General features: G+C 49.0%; 2 protein-coding genes across 8 annotated transcripts in view; both read left to right on the top strand.

Moving 5' to 3' along the window:
- Window positions 1-7487, top strand: part of LOC139594562 (cytochrome P450 2J2-like) — a 54538-nt gene extending 47051 nt beyond the window's left edge. For all 6 annotated transcript variants that reach the window (XM_071436857.1, XM_071436856.1, XM_071436859.1 and 3 more), the window contains 6 exons: window positions 1171-1331; window positions 2160-2336; window positions 2880-3021; window positions 3567-3754; window positions 4772-4910; window positions 5373-7487. In XM_071436857.1, the coding sequence (XP_071292958.1) occupies window positions 1171-1331; window positions 2160-2336; window positions 2880-3021; window positions 3567-3754; window positions 4772-4910; window positions 5373-5551 (986 nt within the window). In that variant the 3' untranslated portion in view covers window positions 5552-7487. The remainder of the gene's footprint in view (window positions 1-1170; window positions 1332-2159; window positions 2337-2879; window positions 3022-3566; window positions 3755-4771; window positions 4911-5372) is intronic.
- Window positions 7488-8439: 952 nt separating this feature from the next.
- On the top strand, window positions 8440-14253 carry LOC139594563 (cytochrome P450 2J2-like). 2 transcript variants are annotated; one of them, XM_071436864.1, is made up of 10 exons: window positions 8440-8595; window positions 8953-9256; window positions 9774-9936; window positions 10092-10241; window positions 10934-11094; window positions 11485-11661; window positions 11940-12051; window positions 12223-12410; window positions 12867-13005; window positions 13634-14253. In XM_071436864.1, exons 2-10 carry the CDS (start codon window positions 9068-9070, stop codon window positions 13807-13809), a joined length of 1455 nt encoding a protein of 484 aa, XP_071292965.1. In that variant the 5' UTR covers window positions 8440-8595; window positions 8953-9067; the 3' UTR covers window positions 13810-14253. The 2 variants fall into 2 exon arrangements, with proteins under 2 accessions (XP_071292965.1, XP_071292964.1); XM_071436863.1 differs by having other exon boundaries at window positions 11916-12051; window positions 13634-14252.
- The last annotated feature ends 1424 nt before the right edge of the window (window positions 14254-15677 follow it).

Raw genomic sequence — 15677 nt, 5'->3', positions numbered from 1 at the left:
AATAGTGATCATGTCCATCACTCTAATATCTGAGCACCAGCCCGGTTTAATTACTTTCTTGAAGAGTGGAGAGAGCAGCAGTGCTGGGAGGAGTGCCTTGCATTTCAAAGTGATGCTCAACAGCAGCTCAGGGCTGGACTGGGCTTGTCACTGAGATCAGTCTCTTGTCACAGCAAGTGGCTCTCCAGGCTGTCCAAGGAGATGGAGGTCTCTGCTCAGTAGCTCTCTCAGGGAACACAGATGTGACAAGCATCACATCACACTTCACTTTATAAATGGGCTCTGTGGGCCACATGAGCTGTTGCTGGGGTTTACAGGTGGGCACAGAGATCTGCAGCCGTCTCCCCTCTCTCCTCCAGCTCCCTTGATTTCTCCATGGTGGACAACTAAAGCCCAGGGCAATGGTATTTTTGCAGTGTGGCTGTCCTGGGCTCCCTGCCCTGGGAAAAGCTTTGAGGGATCCTCTCCTGAAACTGGCACCAAACACAGGTTGGATTGGGCAAAGCTGACAGCCGTAGCATGGCATGCTGCTTGTTTTCCCTGGAAAATGCTTCAGACCCTGCTTGGGCAGCTCAGTGCTAATGTCACTGGCTGCCAGCAGCCTGGGCTGCACACAGGACGGGATGTCCTGGCCCATAGTGCCCAGGCTCCAGTGGGATGCTGGAGGTGATGGGGGTGGTGGGTACCCCAGGACATGGGGTGAAACCTCACACCACCATGGGTGAGAAGAAGGTCTCACTGTGATTCACAGCTGTGGATCTGATAGAGAATATGGTTTTGACTGAGACTGAACAGGAAAAACAAATGAAAGCTCTCTTTAGAATCATAGAATCATGGAGAGATTTATGTTGGAAAAGATCCTTAAGTTCATTGAGTCCAAACATTAACCCAGCACTACCGTGTCCACCACTAAACCACGGCCCCAGGTGCCACATCCACCTTTCAAACACTCCAGGAATGGCCACTCCACCACTGCCCTGGGCAGCCCCTTCCAAAGCCTGCCATCCTTTCAAATGAAGACACTTTCCCTCATATCCAGTCAAAATCTCCCCTGGCACAACTTGTGGCTGCTTCCTCTTGTCCTGTCCCTTGTTCCTTGGGAGAAAAGACCAACTCCCACCTGGCCACAACCTCCCTACAGGCAGTTTTCTTTCCTTTTCTTTCCTCCAGGACAGCCCTTTGACCCTCATTACAAAATTAACAGTGCTGTTTCAAACATCATCTGTTCCATAACTTTTGGGAACCGCTTTGACTACCATGACAACCGTTTCCAGGAACTGCTGCACTCCCTGGCTGAAACGTTGCTGCTCATCGGAAGTTTCTGGGGCCAGGTAAAGCCACTTGGATGTTTTTCCAGCTCCAGCTGCATGGAACAGCTCAGAAACTAGGAATTCTAAGGCATTGGTATAATCTGCCTTTTCCTGTATAAAAAGAGCCACGTTTAAAGGAAAATGACCAGGAGAATTGTTTTACATTAGATTGGATTTATCCACAAAGAATATCAGGAAAGCAAGGAAATAAGTCAAAATTATTGGGACACATGGAGGAAAAAAAATACTACAGGATTGTGAAACCAATCTTATGCCTGACATAACCAAAAAACAACAGGAAAACCTTAAAAGAAGACCTTAAATGAAAGATCTTAAAAGAAGATCTTAAAAGAAAATCTAAAAAGAAGTAGTAACACTGAAAATTCCTATCTTTTTCCACACCCATATCCTGACCAGTTTCTTAAATAACTTCTATTTATGAAAAAAATTGAGATTTCAGGTTTAGAAACAAAATAGGTGGATTTGGTGATGCATTTTCTGCATGGCCACACACCATAGTCTGATTTCTGTCCCCTCCATGGGGACACACTAAGGCGCTCATCTGCCTCCACCTCACCTGTGGCCACCTCACATTAGGGGGCAGCTTTGGCCATTCAGTATTTGAGAACTTTATCAGGAGAAAATATCTGTCCAATTCTTATCTTGTTTGCACTCATTTACACCTATGTAAATAAATTTGTACAAATTGGATAGTTACAGCAAGGATGATTTTTTTCATGGTAGCAAGCCGAGTTAATCAATTAATTGAGAGTCCCATCCTCTCAACTCTGATACCTGCTCTATTCTAACTCAAAAAATGCTCTTTTGCTCTCTTTGATTTCTTACCAGCTTTATAACGCTTTTCCTTTGATCATGAGATGGTTGCCAGGACCCTTCAGGAAAATCTTCAGGCACTGGGAGAAACTTCAATATTTTGTGAAAGGTGTGATTGCAAAGCACAAGGAGGATTTGGACCAGTCCGAGGCAGGAGATTATATTGACTGCTACCTGAAGGAAATAGAAAAGGTAGGAAGTAAACAACCAAAACCACCTAAAGATTAACCCATAGAATGAGCAGAGAAGATTCAGGGCTATTTTGTCAGGGGAGTTCTTGCCTCACAGTTCTTGCCTTCCCCTCCCTACCTCTGCCACATCAAACTTCAGCAGCAGCAGAAGCCTGATCACTTAGAAACCCACAGATTTTTTTTTTTTCCATTTGAAAGGATTTACACTTTGTCTTTCTCCCTTTTTCGTTCTGTCACACGGCGTAGGAGGACTCTCAGGGAACATGTTCATGTTTCTGTGAGCACTCGCACGCCTGTGTTTGCTATTGTGAAACTTGACATTTAAAAATGCTACCTGCTTTCAAGAGCCACTCTACAGCAACCAGGGTGTCTGTCAAAACAGTCCATAGGGCTTGAAATCCAGTGAAAGGCTGGAAATTTCCAAGCCCAGGTGTAGATAATAAAGGAGCAGTAGGACTTCAGTTACACACAGGTGATTTTGGATTGGGTTTTAAAAGCATCCCCTCCAGAGTAAGAGCTTTCATTGCCATGTTTTTCCTCCAAGTTTAAGGGTGACACCAGCTCCTATTTCCATGAGGAAAACCTGCTGTGCTCCACCTTGGACCTGTTCTTAACTGGGACAGAGACAACGGCGACCGCCATCCGCTGGGCTCTGCTCTACATGGCCGCGTACCCCCACATTCAGGGTAGGGCCTTTGCTCAGGGGTCCTTTGCTTAGCCCAAAACTCAGGGAACAGAGTTATCCCAGCTCTGCCACATCTTGGATATGCCTGTGCCCCACGTATCCTCTTGGGAACCTTTTGAAGACAAGTCTTAGGAGAAGCTATTGAGGGAACTGGGAGTGTTTAGCCCAGAAAAAAAGGAGGCTCAGGGGGGACCTTCTCATGCTGTACAACTCCCTGAAAGGAGGGTACAACCAGGTGGGGGTCGGTCTCTTCTCCCAAGGAACAAGAGACAGGACAAGGGGAAGTGGCCTCCGGTTGAGCCAGGAGAGGTTTAGGTTGGATATTAAGGAAAATTTCTTCACTGAAAAAGTTGTCCAGCCCTGGAACAGTCTGCCATGGGGAGTGGTGCAATCACCCTGGAAGTGCTCAAAAGGAGTGAGGATGTGGCACTGTGGTGGCCTGGCAGTGCTGGCTTAATGGTTGGACTTGATCATTTAAGAGGGCTTCTCCAACCCTAAAAATTCTATGAAGAGGGATATTTTTAATTTTTTTTTTGCTCCCTGTAGAGAAAGTGCAGCAGGAGATCGACGCCGTGGTCGGGCAGTGCCAGCAGCCCTCGATGGCTGACAAGGAGAGGATGCCCTACACCAGCGCCGTGCTGAGCGAGGTCCTGCGCATGGGCAACGTGGTGCCCCTGGGAGTGCCCCGCATGGCCACCAGTGACACCACCCTGGCCGGCTTCCACCTGCCCAAAGTGCGTGGGGACCACCGGCCTTCATCCCTCCAGCCTTCATCCCATCAGTTTTCATCCCTCCGGCCTTCATCCCTTCGGCCTTTGTCATCCCAGCCTTCATCCCACCAGTCTTCATCCCACCAGCTTTCACTCCACCAGCCTTCATCCCACCAGCCTTTGTCCCACCAGAGCAGGGTCTTCACGGCCCAAGCCCCAAATCTCACCTGGAGGGGGACCAGTCAGCAGGATCTTACAGAAATACCACAATTATTTAGAAAATACAAGCCCTCTTGATGGATTCTGTGGGGCTGTTATGGATCTCACCTCCTTACAGAGGAGAATTGTGAGATCCTCATGGTGTTGGCTGTAATTGATAATTTTAAAAGGTTTATGCCTTAAATTTTGTAAAAGACACCCTCAACATGTTATGGGAATAGAGGAAACATAGGAAAGCAAACAGTTTGGGATTGTTAATTCTACACAATATTAATAATCATCTATTAAAAGTAGCACTTGATGAAAGACAGGTAATGAGTATTGTTTCACACACGCTGTTCTGCAATTACAAAAGCAAATATGGGATTTATATATAACTGGTCTCTTCCCTCTATATGACTGGTTGCACTGAGGCAAATTTTAAAAATTCAGGCATTTGCCTCCATATTGATTAGAATATTTCTCTTGCTGATGGAGAATGTGGAGATAAACCAGATCAGTTTTACTTTTTTCCTAAAAAAACACATTTTAAAAAATCAATTGAAAATTACTTGATTAAATTGCTTCAAGGTCCTATGGGAATGCAATGCTACCAATTTAAAGTTGGTTTGCATTACCATCACCTGTTACTGCAGCTCAGGATGCAGATCAACACTCAGTGATCGGTAAAGACACGCACACAAGTGAACAATCCTGCAGGCTTTCACCCTAATTACGTAGCTTAGGGGGGAAAAGGCCCGTTTTGCCCTTAAAACAGTGTAGTTTACAGAGCTAATTATAACCCAGTCTGACAACATTTCGACTCCTCTCCACCTCTCGCAGGGCACCACCCTGATGACCAGCCTGACTTCGATAATGTTCGACAAAAACGTGTGGGAGACTCCCGACTCCTTTAATCCTGAACATTTCCTGGAAAACGGCCAGTACAGGAGGCGGGAGGCTTTTCTGCCCTTCTCTGCAGGTAGGGTGATGGATGCAGAGCTGACTTTTCTTTTTGCAAGGCTTTTATTTCTTCCCCAAGACACTGCTTTTAGAGTAGGGGGTACTGCTCCTGTTCAGCTTGCAGCCCATCCCCACACTGAAAATCCCAGTCACAGTTAATACAGGCTGCTCGGAGCGGGGAGGAAATAAATTTGTTACTGTGAGATAAAAAAAAAAGAAAAAGGCTTTTTCTTCTTGCAGAAGTTACATAACTGGGTTGTTCAGACAGTTTCCGCTCCTCGCCTCTCAGAACAGGCGCAGTTTGCTCGGCAGTAAACTTCTGGGGAAGCTTTGAGCAGATTGTGTGGGTGAACATTGCCACCTAACCTTTCCAGGAAGAAAAGCCGCCGCAGCCGGTGCGAGGCGGCGCGGCCCGGAGGAGCCTCGGAGCTGCCTGGGGCTCGCTCGGCACTCTGTCCGGTTCTTTGTGTTCCTTTTCCAGGCAAGAGGGCTTGTCCCGGGGAGCAGCTCGCCAGGACCGAGCTCTTCATCTTCTTCGTGGCCCTGCTGCAGAAGTTCAGCTTCCAGGCCCCAGCAGAGGCCGCGCTGTCCTTCGCCTTCACGCTCAGCCTCACGCGCTGCCCCAAACCCTTCCAGCTCCGCGCCGTGCCCCGGCACTGAGCCGGGCCTGGGGCTGCCCCACAGCCCCCTCAGCCTCACAAACGGGGAAATCCCCTTCTCCTGACCACCCACCCCAGAGATTTTGGGCTGAAATGATGGGGCCTGGAGGTCCAGCACCCTCTGGTATCCGGGTGGCAGGGGAAGGGCACAAGGGCCCCATCCTGCCCGCTGCAGCAAACACAACCCTTGTGGCTCTTCCCTTCGCCTCATTTCTGCTCCCTGCTACCAGTCTGACAAAATGCATGGATTTAAAAGCCTTATTCACTAATTCCCACTGTCAGGAATTCCCAGAAAGGTTTCTGCCAGCTGCAAAAGCATGTTTTGATGTTGACTTTTCCATGGGGAGCATGTCCATCACCCAGAGACCACTTAGCAGCCTCTAATGCTGCAGCACCCAAATAGCCAAGGGCTCCTGAGGTGTCCCTGCTCAGAGCAAGCTGCTGGCCTTGGACACAAGCTCTGGACTCAAGACTCAGCATCAGTTTCGGTTTTCAGGTGGCCACAGCCAATCCTGAGCCTCAGGGGGGCTTGGGCTCAGAGTGGTGGACATTCCCTACAGCACCACATTGCTGCTGTGTGCTGGAAATCACAGAATCAAGGAATAGTTTGGCTTGAAAGGGACCTTAAAGATCAACCCCTCTGCCATGGGCAGGGATACCTTCCACAAAATCAGGTTGCTCCAAGCCCTGTCCAACCTGGCCTTGGACACTTCCAGGGATAAAAAATATCTGAAATATAAAATAGATCTCTGCAGCAGCAGCAGCAAGCATTGTTTTGGATCTCAAAGAGTACATGGGAATTTTAATTACGAGGCTACAGGGGAGTAGAAGCTGCTTCTACCAAAGCCCAACCCAAGTGGTAACAAAGAGCCTGCTTCCCACTTCTCACCTGCTTCCTGCAGGTCTGGAAGTGCTATAAAAATGTGATATAGCAATTTTATATTAGAAAAGCAAAAGGTTTGTGCTAGTAAAATACAAATCAGAAAAGCTGCAACAAAATAATCCCCTGGGGTTGTTGGGGAGCAGTTCACCTGAAGCACAGCAGAAAGGGAACAGCAGAGTTGGAAGGGTCATGCCCGTGGCGGCTCAGTGGTGGCCCTCAGGAAGGAAGTGTTGGAACAGTGGTTTTGTGGTGGGAAGTCACAAGTTCAGCACTTCCCCTCTGCTTCTGGCAAAGATTTGTGTCTCTGTGACCAGCAAGGATGTCGCGGGGGGCTGAGGTAGCAGCTGGGACAGGGCACCCTGCACCATGGACACAGCTTCTGCCAGGCCTCTTTGGAGTTAAGAGTTAATTAAATATGCAACTTGTAGAGAATTTTTCCATTTATGTGACCATTTGTGCTTAGAAATGCTGTCTCCTGTGTGCTTCAGTTTGGACTATAGTCACAGCAAAGATTCTTCTTCTTGGTTTTGTTGGTTTTTTGCTTCTTACCTTTCGTAAGTGACTTTTCTGTGGGTACCCACGTAGGATATGGAATAGTTAACAGGAAAAGAGGATTACATCGAGTTTCATTTGCACTGGTTTTCTCCTCTGTCCCCGGCAGTAGCAGCTTTGCTGCGGTACAAAGCAATCCCTGTGCAGTGGCAGATTTATGCCACAGGGGAGAGTCCTCTGCACATCACATCCCTGCCATGCCGGGCACACGGGGATTCTGTCACATAACTGTCCTTCCGACTGATCGCTTTAATCCTATTGCGTTTTTAATTATTGTTTCACAGTCACGGGCTCCCATGTTGTGTTTTTGTCTTTGTAAAAGAGAAAACATAAAAGATACAAGGACTTCTTTTCACCTATGAAGTCTTCAACGCCACTTGGGACTAGGCACTGGTTTCTCTCCATTTTTGTTTTCCTTCTGCTGTAGGTCTGACCTCTGGCTTATGGCTGCAGCTTGTATTATTCACATTGGTTTAGCAAATAAATATTGATCTCTCTTTCAGTTCCAACTTGTGTTTCTTCTTAACTTTGGAGTTTCCTCCCCTACTCCTGGAGAGAATAAACGATTGAAGTGATCTTCTTTTTCTTTTTTTTTTTTCCTTTAATTAAATGCAATGATGCCATACCTTAAAGGCAGGAGGCATGAACTTGTTTAATTTTCAAGTGGATCCTCTCATTTTACTGCTGGTGAACACATGCATCTCCAGAGGCTCATGCCTAAGTGTGCTTAAAAACCAGAGATTAAAAGAGATATTCTCAAAAACAGGCCTCTCCCCTTAAAATTCCACAGTAAAACAGATTTGACTTTTCCAGCTTCCCAAGTGTAAGGTTATGGAGAACATGTGTATGGCATCACAACAGTGGCTCTGCTGCTTTGTCATCAGCACTGGACAATCCCAACAGCCACAACTGATGGCCCCAAAAGAGAGAAAAGGCACCCAAAACGTCCCCCAGAGCAAGAGGAGGCTGCTGATGACTGCAAGAGGCTGTGACAGAGCCACATGGTGCAGGGGCAAAGTGCTGCTGCTCCCTGCTTCTTTCACAGTAAAACACAACAAACACATCTAAGTTCCACAATGTCCATGTGCATGAACACCACCCTAACCCAGAGCTGCTCCTGGGTGGGAAAATGCAGCACATTCTGCTGTCAGCTCCCACCAAAGGGCACCAGCCTGCAGAGCTGGGCATCTGCATCGGCTTCTCACCACCTTCATCAGCTCTGTGGGGCTTTGGGAGCAGCTTCCCCGTGGGCTGTGACCCAGAGGACAAGGCAGGTGGGAAGGGGTGTCTGGAGAGATCAGGGCATGGCCAGAGCCAGCTGCTCTGCCTGCGCTGCTCTGGTGGAGATCAGAAAATGTTGGTGCTCAGGAAGCGCCGAGTTCCGGGACAGCTGTTCACTCCCAGCCCACGTCACCCAGACGCACAGAAACACAAAACTCAGTCAGATGGGTTGGGAAAGGTTGTGCAACCTTATCTCAGGCGTCCCCTGAGACCTGGGGCTTGGCCCGGGACTCTTCATAGCAGGAAGCGAGCTGCTGTAAACAAGGAAAGCACGAGGCTCTCCGAGAAGCTGGAGACTCCCTGAGAAGCTGAAACTGGGACGTAGCACGGTGAGGACACCTGGGAAGGAGGGAGCAGGGTCATCCTGGGAGATGGGTTTGTGGGAGCTGCATGCCTGAACTGCCAGGTTTTAATCTCAATCCCACAAAGCTCATTTCTGTCCTTTAGACAAGGGCATGGAGCACTGGGGTTTAGTAAAGTACTGAGGGGAGTCTGGAGGGGAAGGAGGAAGCTGGGGGTGTTCTGGTTGATGGTGGGTTTGTTTTAAATCAGATGAGAGGGAATATTTCAGTTTAATCAAGAAGGGGTTTAATCCTTTGTGAAAGCTGGGAAAGCATGGGTCTGAATGTAGCCCCAAGAGCAGGCTGCAAAAGCCACTCCTTGCTGTCCTGTGTTTGCATCCACAGCTGTGCCAGCACATCACCCATCTCCCCCAGCCCTGGGGGCCTCAGTGGTGCCCTGTGAGCTCAACCTGCCTGACCTGCTGTGGGACACATCCCTGCTGACCCCCAGCATCCAGCCATGCTGCAGTTCCTCTGGGACAGCCTCTCCCTCCAGACATTCCTCATCTTTCTCTTCATCTTCCTGCTCATCGCAGACTACATGAAAAACAGAAATCCAAAGAATTTCCCTCCCAGCCCCCTCCGCCTGCCCTTTTTGGGGCACCTCTACCTCATAGGTTTCAAAGATCCTGTGGTCGCAGTGCAGAGGGTACGTAGGTGGTGAGCAGCACGGGGAAGGGATGGAGGGATTGCAGATACACATCCCCAGGCATGCAGGGAAAGGGATAACCCAAACCCCACAGGTAGTGGAGGCAGGCAGGAGGTTTGCCCTCATCGGTGACATTTACCTGAGTACAAGCAGGGTGACAAGTGCCGAGTGATTCCATGGGCAAAGGTCACAGCATGATCCCACAGGTGCAGTCACGGATGTACAAACCCAACAGGTCCAAGTGAGGGCTGGAATGGGGTGGAACAAAAACTGGAAAAACATAGGACACAAAAATCAAACCTGGTGAGGTTTGCTTGATTTATGGCCAATTAACATAATCCCAGTCACTGATTTAGGAAAAGAGGAAAAAAAACCTGCCCTCAGGCAGAGTGCACACATTCTGTCTCCCCTCCCACTCTTCCCTTATTTTTACCCATGTCCCCTGACAGGGGTGTCCTGGTCTCACCGGGAACATCCATTGCAAATGAAAACCCCTTTTGTTTATGTCCCCTCCCAGCTAGTTAAAAGATATGGTGACATCTTTGGCATGCACATGGGCGGCATGAAGTTTGTGATGGTAACTGGGATGCGCTTGGTGAAGGAAGTGCTCGTAAACCAAGGGGACAAGTTCCTGGACCGCCCTGACCTTCCCGTCGATGAGGGGATCTTCAGGAAGATTGGTGAGTTACCCCTCTAGACATGCCTCAGCTGTAAGGTCCAAGCCTCCACCCTGCAGAGGTCTGAGTCAGCTGGAGACAAGGCAGAGCCCTGGAGCTTTTCTCCCTCAGTGGGAGATCGGCCTTGGCTCACAGGGGTGTTCCTGTGTTCCTGCCAGGACTGATCTCCTCCACCGGGCACCTGTGGAAGGCACAGAGGAGGTTCACCCTGACCACGCTCCGGAACTTCGGCCTGGGGAAGAGGAGCCTGGAGGAGCGCATCCAGGAGGAGTGCCGATACCTCATGGATGTGTTTAGGGATGAGCAGGGTGAGTGCATCCAGGAGGAGTGCCGATACCTCATGGATGTGTTTAGGGATGAGCAGGGTGAGTGCATCCAGGAGGAGTGCCAATACCTGATGGATGACTTTAGGGATGAACAGGGTGAGCGCATCCAGGAGGAGTGCCGATACCTCATGGATGTGTTTAGGGATGAACAGGGTGAGTGCCATGGCCCTCAGCAGCTGTGAGGGCAGGAAGTGGTGGGGCCTGTAATAATGTCACTGCATGCTGAAAAATACCACACCTTGCAAGCAATGCTTCAACACTGCCAGCATCCCTGCTCCTTCCTACAGGTGCTTTGCCTTCCAACTGGCTGGGGAATGCAGCCAGGCAACACCCACAGCATTATTCACAGCCCACCTTCAATCTACTCCTCTCTGGGAAATACTGTGTGTGCATAAATGCTGATGTTTCCAATGAATTCAAATGACATCCTGCAGACCTTGTTTTCAGAAGTAAACAAACATCTCCATAAGCTGATTGAACTGGGACCACTGGGCTTGTTCTGCCAAGCTTGGCCAGCTCAGGGGTCAGCTGGGCACCCCAGGAAAGCACTGACATAGGACAGTGCCCATTAGGGGCCACTCATTTCATTCATATTTCTTGACTACTTTACCTCTGACATGTGTTTTCTTCTTTTCTGAGAAGAATGGAAGAGAACTGATCTTTGTCTTCTCCAGGGAATCCTTTCAACCCTCAGTTGAAAATCACTAATGCTGTTGCAAATGTCATCTGCTCCCTCATCTTTGGCAATCGGTTTGACTACCACGATGATGATTTCCAAAGACTGCTGAAGCTGATGAATGAAATGACTGCTCTCCATGGGGCTGTCTCAACCCAGGTACAGCCCTCCTGCCACCAACTCAGGGCATAGTTTCTTCTCTGGAGTCAGTCTTAAAGTCACAGTGTTGTCATCACCTGTCATTCCCTGTTCCTTTACACAGGGTAGATTTGCCTGTCATTTCTTTCTTCCTTCTGTTTAAGTTGTGCCATGCTGACACTGCTCTCTCTCATCCAAAATCACTTTTCCTGCCCACTGATTGCCAACCTGCATGCTGAAATAGTGGGTAACACACAAGTTACCCCATAAGGAGAATTCTGCTCTTCTGGAGCTGAGCTGTTTCCACCAGCTCCAGAAATTCAGCAAGAGCAATCGCAGGCTGAAGTCCTGATGTCAGAAAAGTTTTTAAAGTCCTTTATTCAACTTGTCCTTCTCCTTTTGTATTCAAAGCTGTACAACAATTTCCCATCTATAATGAAGTATTTACCTGGAGCCCACCAAACAATTTTTAAATACTGGAAGGTTTTGGAAAATTTTATGCAAGAGCAGATCAACAAACACAAGGAGGACTGGAACCCCTCAGAGAGCCGGGACTACATCGACAGCTACCTGCTGGAGATCTCCAAGGTCAGCAATGGGGAGAAAACCCTCCTGGAGTGGGGCTGAGAAACCAGAAGGGATGGGAAACGAGCCCAGATTCTCTGAGCTGCCTATGTAGCCTTTTATGAGCTCAGGACAGACATCAGGTTCAAGCCACCCATCAGCAGGATGGGGATGCGAGGGGTCAGCAGCATCTGCCAAAATCCTTGGGGTGTGTGGACCAAGCCTGGTGCCAGGACACCCTCACTGTTCCTGTGGCACTAACACTCCTTCTCCTGAAGGACCACAACAGTGGCATCTTCCAGGAGGAGCACCTCATGGCCTGCTCACTTGACCTCATGTTTGCTGGGACTGAGACCACGTCCTCAACGCTCCGATGGGCTTTGCTGTTTATGGCCATACATCCAGAAATTCAAGGTACAATTAACAAAAACATATTTTGCCTTGCTTTTATCCCTCAAAGCTTTGTGAGAGACCAGTTGGGAGCGTCCCCACACTCACATAAGAGGTCCCTTGGTAGACCCTTACAGCAATACCCTTGTGTTGTTCCAAGGGTTTTTCCCTGGGCTCATTCCTGCTCTTTCCCAGCCCAGGTGCAAGCTGAGATCGATGCGGTCATTGGCCAGGCACGGTCACCAGCCCTGGAGGACAGGAACAAGCTGCACTACACCAACGCTGTCATCCATGAAGTGCAGAGGAAAGGCAACGTTATCCCTTTCAACGTGCCAAGAATGGCATCAGAGGACACCTACGTGGATGGCTACTACATCCCAAAGGTAAACTCCAGAGTGCTGGCTCTCCAGGGACACTCCCAGCTCCCCAGGCACGGTGCCAGGCCAGCTGCCTCCTGTGCAGACACTGTCCCTGCCCTGTCCAGAGTTCACTCCTGCTGAACATGGATTTTTCCATCCAATGTTCTCCAGCTCCCTGAGTAGTGCCCCACCCCACACATGCCTTTGAGGCACAGATCCCAGCTCCCAGCTCTTACAGGGACTTTAGCCCAAGATTACAACAGATAAAAATGATGCTGATGAGGGAAAATGCAGTTACATAACTGCACTTCCAAACAGACAAGAAGTAGAAAATCTGGGCTTGCAGTGGGATGTTGCACAAATAATTTCAGTAGAATTTGACTAAGGATGTTCTTCATGGAGAGGAGACTGGAAGATAAAACTGCCCCTCCTGCTGTCAGTGCCAGAGAAGTGTGATTTATTTTTCTTTTTTCCTCTTAGGGCACTATTATGATGACAAATTTAACCTCTCTGCTGTTTGACAAGAATGAGTGGAAAACCCCTGATAGTTTTAACCCCGAGCATTTTCTGAAGGATGGGAAGTTCTGGAAAAATGAGTATTTTCTACCATTTTCTACGGGTAAGATTTGCTGAATTATGGTCCACGTGGGCTTGAGTTTCCAACTGCAGGGTGGAGACAGGGAGGAAAACAGCAATGGAAAGGGCAGATGCACCCTGGAGGTGCTGCTCAAAATGCTCCCATTGCCTCCCCAAAGCACCACAACCACACTTGGAGCCCTTTGTCTTTCACATGCACAGAAGAGAAATGAGGAGTAATAAAAAACCATGTAAATTCCAGAGAACTTAGGAACAACTTCACTGAGGCCATTGCTCTGCTTCCACATGGCTAAGCTTGCCAGGGGCCTGGTGAGCTCAGCCCCAGGAACCCTGGGGAACCCTCACCAGCAGCTTCCATGGGGAAATTGCTTTTAGCACCTGCTTTTACACCAGCACCACACATCTCTGGTAGCTCTCTTAGGTGAGCTGTCCCAGCATGGGCACATCCAGGTCATGTGTGTGTGTAAAGTCATGCAATCTGGGGGGAAGACCATGCTGTAATGCCAAAGTATTATTGGGAAGCTTGGTTTGGATTGAAAAACTCACCCAGGAATGGGGTAGCACAGCTGGACCACAGTCCTAAGGGCAGGCAGAAGCACTTTCAGCAGCAAAAGCACACTCTGAGGATGCTGTGGGTTCTGTCTCCACAGGGAAGCGTGCCTGCCTGGGAGAGCTGCTGGCCCGCTCCGAGCTCTTCCTCTTCTTCACCTCCCTGCTCCAGAAATTCACCTTCCAGGCACCCCCAGGCACCACACTCAGCCCCCAGCCCATGATGGGCATCGCAATGGCCCCACAGCCCTACAAGATCTGTGCTGTGCCTCGCTAGGGGAGCCTGGGCCACCATCCTCACATGGAGAATCCTTTGTCAGGGCTGCTGAAAACAAGCCCTTGACAGCTCTAGTGGGAGGCTAGGTGGTTTATTTCTTTCAAAGCAATTGTAAAATCTTTTCACAATTAGACCTTGCACTCTGTATCCCATGATGGTGTGATCATGGGATCAGCCTAGGAGCTTCCAGGGCATTATTAGGCTTGCCCTATGGCACTGTAAATTAATGAGGGGCTTGGGGATTTCCTAATTTGGTGATGGATGGCCATGGTTCACCTTGGCAAAATGAGGGACACTAGAGACTGCACTGTGGAGCCTCCCACTATGGCTGGGTACAGTGGGAGAGCAATACCAGCCTTTGTTTTATAACATTAACACATTAATTAATTTGACATTTCCTTAATATGTACTTATCTAAAAAACAGTCACTCTCTAAAACTTGTCTTGTACATAATAAATCTGTATCAAAGCATTTTTGTCATGAAGTGTTCTGCCAAGTGAAGACCAGCACAGGCCGTGTCCAGCAGGGGCTGTAGGCTTTGGCCATGCCCTGTGTCTCTGTCCCTGCACTGCAGGAGGTTGGCACTGTAAAAGCAAAGGCAATTCCTACAGAAGTATGGAAAAAATGATCCTGGCAGCACAGCTAGAATTACAATATGCAAAATCCTCTGTTTACCTGCCCAGCATCATGGAGTGGCTGGTGTGTCCAAGGGCAGAGGGGTGAGCTCCAGTTCAGCTGCACTCAACAGTCTGAGGAGGAAAAGGGTGCCTTGGGAAATAACAGCAGCAAGTTACTATTTTGAACCATCATCTACACAATGAAACAGTCCCAAGATTGGCAGCCAATGGTTAACACCAGTAAAGGCACTGAACTGGGAAACAGCTTCACCCCAAGGAGCCTGTTGAGACCTCCAGGCAGAAGCTGCAGCTCCCAGGAGCAGGATGGGAAATCAGGAAATCAGCACAGCACCAGGAACACACACCTCCAGCTCCTGCTCTCCTGCTGAGGAAATGAGCAGAGAGCAATCTTCTCCTTTTTTCAATTTTCCCTGGAGTACGACTCACCTCTTCCTAGAGGAAGCAAATTCCTCCCAGGTGAACGCAGCTTCTGGCACAGCTCCTTCAGCACTGGCTGGGTGGGGGTTCTGCCACCTCCTCTGATTTTCTGTGCCAGTGGAAACAAGAGTTTGGGCTGAGATACTGTTCCTGGTATTGAGGCTGTTTCACAGACCCAGTAAGGTGGAGAAATGAGGACACATGGTGGGACACAAACCAGTCCATTTATTAAATGCTGATTTGTCTCATCCCACTCCTAGGATGAGAACAGGTTCTCATCTCTCTCCTAGGGAGAACCTGGTCAGCCCCAGCTCTACACCCCTGCTCTCCTCATGCTAGCTGCCCTCCAACCTGCTGCTGGCATGGGCTCCCACACCTCCTGTTTCCAGCAGAAACAAGAAAGTAAATTGACTTTCTAGACCTGATCTCCTTTCTTTTCATTCTCTGAGAGAAAGGGAAGGCTGTGAGTGGGCCGCATGCCTGGAATTGACTGGGGAACAGCGGTAAGTTTCTGCTGTGTGAGCAACTCCCAAAACAATTCCAGTGCACAGGTGTCATCTGACTGTTTTGTGGTACTTTTTCCCCCCAGTGCTTTGCTCAGATTCCCATTTCCTTTCCCAAACTGCTGCTCTATCCAAAAGTTTCCTCCATAGGCCTCTGCTCAGTTAAACTGCAAAAGAAGAATGCATTTCACAGGCTTCTTCTAAACTATCTCCCACACGTGACTGACCTCAGCTCCTCCTTTCCTTTGCTCTCAGGGCTGTAATCCTGTGTTCCTCTTCCAGGGACACCCCTCACCCGAACACAGAGCT

Source organism: Agelaius tricolor, unplaced genomic scaffold, assembly GCF_023055355.1.
Source record: "Agelaius tricolor isolate 1412-34295 unplaced genomic scaffold, bAgeTri1.0.p SCAF_11, whole genome shotgun sequence".
Taxonomy (NCBI): domain Eukaryota; kingdom Metazoa; phylum Chordata; class Aves; order Passeriformes; family Icteridae; genus Agelaius; species Agelaius tricolor.
This window is presented reverse-complemented; position numbering and strand designations above follow the sequence as displayed.